General features: G+C 32.0%; 1 protein-coding gene across 1 annotated transcript; it reads right to left on the reverse strand.

The window, feature by feature from the left end:
* Positions 1-423: 423 nt before the first annotated feature.
* Positions 424-2,200, reverse strand: LOC107946435 (probable carboxylesterase 6). The gene has a single exon (XM_016880764.2). The coding sequence runs from the start codon at positions 1,862-1,864 to the stop codon at positions 848-850; it is 1,017 nt and encodes a 338-aa protein (XP_016736253.2). The 5' UTR covers positions 1,865-2,200; the 3' UTR covers positions 424-847.
* Between the last annotated feature and the right edge of the window lie 7,026 nt (positions 2,201-9,226).

Consider the following 9,226-nt stretch of genomic DNA (forward strand, 5'->3'; position numbering starts at 1 on the left):
GTCTTTAGGATATTCCTTCAAGAGCTTGTACTTAGAACGGAGTATCCTTACCCACAGAGCTTGCTTTTTGGCTAGGAGATTAAATCCCAACTTAGGCAAAAAGGATTCATTTTGTTCCTTAAGTCTTCGAATACCTAATCCCCCATTAGGCAAAGGTTGACAACAATCTCCCCACTTTACCAAAGTCGATTTTTGAGAGGCTTCAGAACTTCCCAAATAAATCATTGGGTAATTTTCTCAATTTCTACATAAAATACTAGACAGGATTTTCAAAATTTGCATAAAGTAATTAGAAATCGACAATAAAACTGACAGAGTAAGTTATACGTTCCGCCACAGAGAGTATTTTCGCATTCCAATTATCCAACTTTCGTCTAACTTTGTCCACTACGAATTTAAAACTTCTAGGCAAAGGAAGAAAACTTTTAGGCAATTCTCCGCGTTCAATGTTTAAGACGTTCAAGTTACATTTTTCTCGAAGAATTAATAATTATATCCATCTATCACAAAAAGGATGAAAAGACTATACATATATAAATGTATGGAATTTGAGGCCGGCCAGCTCTAGATAAAATTATATCTGAGTGCTTATAACAGTGCAATCGGTCTTTCTTTGATGTTCTTTTTAAATCTATCGAACCGCATACATATCCATCAATCAAACCAAAAAAATAGCTTTTCTCCACCACTTTAAAGCTATATCTGTTAATTATACTTGTCTATATACACAGTATTTAGAGATGTGCGCTGCATGCATTTCCTCGTCAGCAGTACTAGCTATGGGGTTTGGGACAATTGCAGACAACTAAACGAAAAAGTTGGGAAATGAATTTACACAAGACCATAATCACCGATTAACGAAGGCCTTGACACGAGCTATCATTTCATTTGTTCGAGATTGTGATAGTCGAGACTTGCTAAGAACCTGAAATGCATGGCCAACACCTTTATATAAAACACGCTCCACCTTCTTCCCTGCTTTACCCAAGGCAGCACAAAACTCCAGGTTCCTATCTCTCAATATGTCCATCTCTGATATGCACACTAAGGTAGGCAAAAGCTTCATCTCCTCCATTTTTGCTGACCCTTTTCCCAATGGATTACACCATGGATGGTCACGGTTGGTGCCACATGGCAATGCTAATCGCCAATATGTATCCGAAGCTGGTAGGCTGAGGGCAGAGCGAGGAGATTGGACCATATTCTTTTCGGAATTTGTACGGGCTTCGCCTCCGAAAAACGGTTGTATTAAGATAGTACCTTTAAGAGTCAAAGGGTAAAGATTCTTTGAATTAAGCCTCGTTGTCACATTATGTGCAATATTAGCACCAGCACTATCACCGGCTAAGAAGACACTACACAAATTGCACTGCTTAGACCACCATTCACTGGAACCCTTTAGTGCTTCCTGTTTTAGCCACATAAGACACTTCACCCCATCTTCGTAAGCAGCAGGAAGTGGGTTTTCCGGCGCTAAACGATAGTTAATAGAGACGATCAAGCAACCAGCTTTGGCGGCTAGTTTTCCTAGAAACTCGTGGTAGCAACTCCAAGCAGCAGAACCAGCACAAAACCCTCCCCCATGGAAGTAAACCACCAAAGGGAGCTTCCAGTTTGACTTTGGAACATAAAAACGTGCCCAAACATTTGTGAAGTTGTCGATGACAAAGTCTTTCGTTGTCACACCCAACTCCGGAGGCAATGCTGGGGTAACATATGGGACAATCTGTGGTCTTTCCACATGTCCATCTTTGTACACTTTAATCAGCCCTTGAATTTCTTCTTTCACAGGCACAGCTCCATGTTGATTTGAGCCTCTCCCAATCTGTAGGCTTAAACTTGGATCCATTGCAATGGTAGCCATTCTTCTTCTTCTTCTTCTCGCACAAGTTATATATGTTAAACAAGTAATAGATTGGGATTCTTGGTTATATTTTAGACAGCTTATATAGGAAAACAAGATAGAATAAAGCGAGAGGGGTGGTTAGATTAGAATATGAAAGGAGAAGATAGATGTTGTCCCATAATTCACTGCCAAGTGGGAAATTGGGTACTAGCCACATTTCTTCACGTGGAACCGAAGCGTGTGGGGGTCAGAGTCGAGCCAACGTTTTTGCTGAATTGTGGGATGCTTTGACTCATCTTCGTTGTAAAGCACTTTCAATCTTGGTGGGTTGTTTGTGAATTATAGCTTTATTTGGGGCCACAACACTTTGTTTTTTTTAAATTAGTAAATATTATATATGTATTTTTTGAAAGGTAGTAAATATTATATTAATTGAAGATATTATTATATGCAATAAATAACCTTAAATAACATTTTATTCTATATCAAAATCCAAACATAAAATACATCTATCTAAGGTTTGAACAAATTCTGATCGACTTAATTACGAAGGAAAAACATGTGATTTTGACGTAGCTATGATTAATTATTTACATAAAGGGCTTTTGGTCATCCCATTATTAATTAAAACAGAAGTCAAAGGAGGCCTCTAGTCTTTTTTTATTTTAATATTGTTTCTCATACTTCACTAGCTATATCTATTAATCATTTCACATTGGAATCCATCCTCTCGATGGGTAATTTCAGTGTCTCATCTCCACTACCTTTGCAAGACCCTTAGAGCCGTCATCCACTAAAAGAATGACATACATTGAACTTTATGTCACAAATTCTAGGTCTAAAATACATAATCATAATGCTGGGGACTTGCGGAGGGCTTGAAGCTTAAAATGTGAGCGAGCTAGAATATACTCCTTTTATTTTAGGCACAATCTAAGTGCAAGGGGGGAAGTTCTGGGGGGGTTGAAGCACTATCGATGGTATCATAGAAGCATATGTATAGGCCGGCAATATGTAAAGGAAAGTTTACTTTAGAAAATGAGGCCTAATATTGTTGACGAATTGAGAGACATGTGATGTAGCGGAGTCAAAAACAACATCGTCCAAACTTTTGTAGGTTGCCTCCCAATAGCATCTTTTCAAGGCAAAGTGTACGTGTTTTATTAATGGCACGAATTATTTTATTTTATTTTTCTATAATTTCTCTACAAAATTATTTTATGATTTCTTTCTATCTTGTCGTCGATTGATCCTATCAATTAAATAAATTATATTATTTTTTCATCTCATACATACCGTTAGATAAAATTTTCTAAATCGTTAACATTTTTTACAGTAGAAGATCAAATTTTAAAATATTATATATATACCTTATCTTTATATTTGAAAATGTTAGTTTTAATTTATCAAAATTTTTATATAACGACATTTAAGATAAATTTTTATATTTATTCCTCAATTGTTTTGCGAAAAGGTTATTGAAAATTTAATTAAATATTTTCAAGAATTTAAAAGATTCAAAAACACGTTTTAAATGAGTTTTATACTAAATGTTTTTAAGTTGATTCCGAGTAGTTTTAAAGAGTTTAAGATGGTTTTAAAATAATTTAGTGACTAGGTATTGATACATAGCTAAGTATTAATACCAAAAGTCTATGTATCAATACCTAGGGTTAAAATATCGATGCCTTAGGTATCGGTACCTTGAGAAGCCTGTAGCCATAAACCATTCTAGAGGGGGAAATAAATCGATATACGTTCTTAAGGTATTTGAGGTATCGGTACCTAACCCAAATGTACCAATACCATGTTTTTTTGTAATGTTTATATTCCTTAAAGGTATCGGTACCCCCTATCGAGGTATCGCAACCACTAACTACAGGGAACTTTGTCTACATTAATTTCACTTTGCAATGACTATATTTTGCCTCCAACGACTCCAAATGGTTACAAATCAATTCTTTGATATATACAAACACATCAAGAACACTATAGGAGAAAAGAGATCAATATCCAAGCTGAAAATCAAGAGAAAATTAATTAGATATTTATTTTCTTCATCTTTCTTCAGTAAATAGTCTGTGGTGCTTCATTGCAAAATCTTTGTATTAATTATTTGTGAGCCCAAATATTGTGAACCCATACATTTGAGAGGTTTTATTTGTATACTCAATTTCATCAATTATGAATGGGAAGATTTCTAGTCGAGCCGCAAAAATCGTAAAAATTAAATAGATTCTAATTTAGCTTTGAAAATTAGGGAAAATGTTCTTAGCCTTAGCAAAAGATAGAGATTAGGGAGTTGTAAGGATCCTATATATTATCTTGAAAGGTATCGATTCAAGTTAATGAATTGGGAAAACCTAGTCAAACAAGGCTAATGTAGTGGAAGTACACAATTAAGGCGGAACTACTATAAATCGAATGTATAAAGTTTTTTTACTCTCTTTTAACTTTTAGAATAAAATTTTAAAATTTAATTCACCCATCTTAATATTTTTGAGCACAACAGAAAATAATTGATGGGTTTTTGTATATAATATATTTATTATAGAATATTTTCAGTGAAATTTTCATTAGGAAGGAAAGTAAAATTTTCACCTTCCTTTAATTCTATGGATCGGTGGAAGTATGAAGTTTTCCAACAATCCCACACGGCATCTGATGCATCTCTAGTCTCACGCTTTCACAGGACTATGCTCTCACTATTTTCTTCCATTGAACAAACACCAAGTTAAAACTTCTAATTAAAATTTTGTGCTATATATACTAATAAGAAGAAGAAATAAAAACTAAATAAATAAAAGAGGGAAAGCAATGTAGGTCAGATTAGTCATTAGTCTTTCATGGTCATCCTTGTTCAAATTTTAGTTAAAATATTTCTTTTAATCCGGAGGGTTCTAACCATTAACCTTTCTTCTACAAAAGGTTGTGACCTCTTTGCAGGGGCACTTAAGCATCAATAGGTGCACTATATATAGGCCCCAAATTAGAGTTTAGAATGGAATTCATTCAAACTTTTTTTTTTTTTTTTGGTTTCATACTTCCTTTCTTTCTCTTGTTCTGACTTAAGAAGAATTGAAAGTGTAATATATAGAGTATTTTGTTCAAGTAAAGGTATTATATCGTAAAAATAAAATTTCATGATAATTCTGTATACGGTAGAAAAATTTTTAATGCATTGCTTAATTTCTATTTTTCAGTTCCTACTATATACATAAAATAAATCAAGAATAGTTGTTATCATGTATCTCCAATTTCACAGGTGCAAGCTATCAACATTGAGGGACTTAATAGGTTCAATGAGTTCAATTATAAATGATGGAGAATAAAGATATTCTTCCAATTAACTATAACAAAAGTTGGTTAGGTGTTTTTTCCGCTATATCTAGGTGATGCATCCAAAAATGGAGAACTTATTGAATGCCAAAAGAAATGGATCGTGGATGATTTTGAACGCTTCTAAATGCCATAAGAATGATATAGCAGTTGAGTTATAGTATGCAATCCTTGTTGAGAAATACTTTTATTATAAAATGGATGATTCAAAGTAAATTGTACAACAAATCCATGGATTTATGTTATTGATGTTGTTGGTGTTAGTGAACCAAATTTCTACACCTTTTAAGTTTTCGCAATCATACAAAAACTACCTCCCTCGAGGAGTAATTATAAAATATTTGAAACACAAGAAAAAGTCTCATCTAATTGCATGGGATGTTTTTTTTTTTGGGCTAACATATTACGTGCGTTGATTTATTTTAAGTTGATACTTACTTACATAATTTTTTCCTCAAAACCATAGATATTTTTTTAAAATTACAATTTATATGACGTGACCTAAGAAATTATGATATAATTATATTATGTCAGTTAAAAACCGTTTAGAGAATTACAATTTATGTGTAATTATTACTTTTTTTATTCAATTTTTATGTAGTAATCTAATAATATAATAATATTTATGATATATACTATTTAAGTAAAATGAGGAAAAAAAACAAAACAAAAGCAGGGTCAACCAGAAAATCATTTTAGAAATTTTCTTTTCAGATTAAACTATAAAGTTTTCATTTACCGAATTTTAAATTTTACGACATCATTGATTAACTTAAAATTTATAATTAAAAAAAAAAACTTTTTTTTTGCAGGGTTCATTGCCCTCGGGGTTGAACGAGAAAAACTAATAAATTGAAAATCGATCGAAATTAAGGCATTTTTACAGTTTAAAGAATATACTTAAAAAAACTGGGATTATTTAAACAAAATTGAATTTTATTTGTAAATTTAATTTTAATTCTTAGGATGTAAAAATAACTATTATATATTTACTTGAAAAGATTTTATTCAAGAGTGATATTTAATCATAAAAACCGAAATCAAACAAATAAAAAGAAAAATAAAGATGGAAGCAAATCCAACTCCCTTAGCAGGGTCCTTTTAGACTGCTTACATTGTACACAAAAGTGGGATAATATTTTTAAAAACAATCATGGTGTGGAACCACCATTTCTCATTCACAATAAAATCCCATTCTTCAATTTCTTATAAATATACGTGAATCATTTGAAGCTGTTGGCCATTTATTACTTTCTCAAAATTTATGCATTATTATCATGATAAAAATTAGTAGAAAATTGGGTCAAACTTTGTAATATCGAAAATTTTGATATTTGAATGGTGGTTCAAATAGAATTTATTCTTATAAATGAATTAGTACTATTTTCTAATAAAATAGCAATTTTCTTTGATTGTGTAATTAGGTCATTTCATAATTCTTATTTATAAGAAAATAATATAAGAGTTTTACTTGAACATTGAGTAATTAAATAATAATATTTTAATAGAAAAATACAGTATTCCACTACATGTGAAATACATGAGGGCGACGACAATCCTAAGGGGTACTAGGGTTTATTGCCCCTTATTTTATAAGATGAGCTCGGGACCGTTTTATGTATTAGGAATAATTATGTGTTATCTAGAATTTTAATCAACACCTATAATTTATCCAACTCAATAACTTTTTTTAAATATTATTTATTTAATTTATTCAATTAAATTATTTTTTAATCTATTATAATTCTATTAAATTTATAACAACTTTACCATATTAAAATATATTTAATTTCCCATTCAATAAAACTATTTATTAACACTTGTTACATTTTATAGCTTAGGCGGGGATGTTAACACTTGATAAAAGTAATATTTATTTAACACACTTGTTTTATGTTTTTTATTTTAGTTAGAACATCATATAACATTGTCAACGAGGCATTCACTCAATGGTAATATTAAAGTTCTAGAAATTTTGATTTTTAGTTAATTTTTTTACATGATTTTTTTTAATACAATGTAACTTTTTGTATCTTACCTATTTAACTGATAGTTTGGACGACAACCGGCTTATTTTTTATATCTAAATTACACATAGCAACATATCTTGGAGATTAGTTTGGATTTGGATCAAAGCAATCAACTTTCCAAATTTAGTGGATCAAATTGAATCAGGCAAAACTTGAAAGTATATCTTGAAAATTCAAGACTTATCCCGAGCTGATTTAAGATATTCTTTATGCTTATTCTCTTCCTAGTTTCATGAGAAGATTTGTTGTGGTTGATATAGTATGTTAGCAACTCTAGATTCTTTATCAATTAAGGAGACTTGTATAGGTGAAAGTGATGTACTAAACTAAGAGTACTTATTCTTGTTCATTAAGGAACACTGATTTTGAGTGCATTGATTTAAAAAATCAAGTGTGTTACTTGGTTAAAGTTTTAAGTTTTCAGGGGAAAACTTAGAAAAGAGTTGTCTAGATTTTAGGTACAAAAGTGAGGAGCCTAATCTAGTGAATAATAGAAGTTGTAATCACTTGTTGTACGAGTTACTAAGATAGTGAATTATCTCTTTGGGCAAGGCCCCGCATATGTAAAGAGATTGAGTTGCGCAAACATATCAATTGTTCATTGTTTCCCTGTCTTGTTCATACTCAGTGCCTAAAGTAGTCGGCACTAATCGCTAGCATTGTTTTTGGCACAGATCACTAGCATTGCTTCTAGTATTACTCATGTTTTGCTTGCAAATATCGTTTTAAGAACTTTCAAATTTAATTTTCTAAATATTTTATGAGAAAACATATATTGTAATATATTATAAAAAAAAATCATACACTATAATATACTATTTTTATTAAAATTTGAAAAAGTGTGGAATATGAAATATTTCTTGAAAAGAAAGTGGAATTATAATTTTTTTTGGTATTTTTCATAGTCTTTTTATTTTTTATGTTAAAGGTTTCTAGTTGTCCTTATTAATAATGTAACAACCCTAACCCCTTAACCCGTATCCGTCGCTGGAATAGGGTTACAGAGCATTACCGAAATATACAAATCAAATACGGACATTTCATATTATTTAACAATCATGTCAGAAATTATTCAATAAGTCCCTTATATGAGCCCTCGATGCCCAAAACATACATTAGAAACCAGTTGGGACTAAACCAAATACTCAAAGAATTTTTCGTGAAATTTCAAAATTTTTCCTAGGTGCAAGGGTCACACGCCCGTGTGGTCAGGCCGTGTGGACATTCAAAATAGGGCACATGGCCGTGCCCCAGCCCGTGTCCATACTCGTGTAACTCTCTGACTTAGGTCACACGACCAAGTCACATGCCTGTGTGTTAGGTCATGTGTAGGTGCAGGGTCACACGGCCAAGCCACACGCCCGTGTGTCAAGCCGTGTGATCAATTCTGAGTATTCTGTTTTGAAATGTTTAAGATGCAAAGGACATACGGCTAAAACACACGCCTGTACACGGCTGAGACACACACCTGTGTGGACGAAATAAGGTCATTTCCAAGTCATATTTCTCACCCATTTGGTCTTCCACCTACACTAACATTTTAACACATTCAAAAGCCAATCCAAAATATTTAAACTAACCAAAATCAAGTCATAAACATGTCATATTTCCTCATTTCTCATCATTCAAATTTACCATATTAATGAAAATACCTATTTGCGTAATTATACCAACTATACTATCTCATCTCATACATCAATATGCCTATAACTTATCCATCACTCAACCACATCAACCACAACAAACTTGAAGAAGCCACACAAATATATACTTAACAAAAGTATGTCCAACTCAAGCCATTCCAATGGCTATTTATAACCAAAACACCTATTTGCCATCAATGGCCCAATTAAACATATACATGCCATTATGCTAAAATTTAGTTCGTTACATATACCAAAATGAGCCAAAAGATAGTGTGATGATGCTCCGACCAGCTTCCAACCACTTCGAGCTTTCTAATTTCTATAAAATAGGAAAAATAATACAGGGTAAGCATATTATGCTTAGT

The sequence above is a fragment of the Gossypium hirsutum genome, chromosome D12 (assembly GCF_007990345.1).
Source record: "Gossypium hirsutum isolate 1008001.06 chromosome D12, Gossypium_hirsutum_v2.1, whole genome shotgun sequence".
NCBI classification, from domain to species: Eukaryota; Viridiplantae; Streptophyta; class Magnoliopsida; order Malvales; family Malvaceae; genus Gossypium; species Gossypium hirsutum.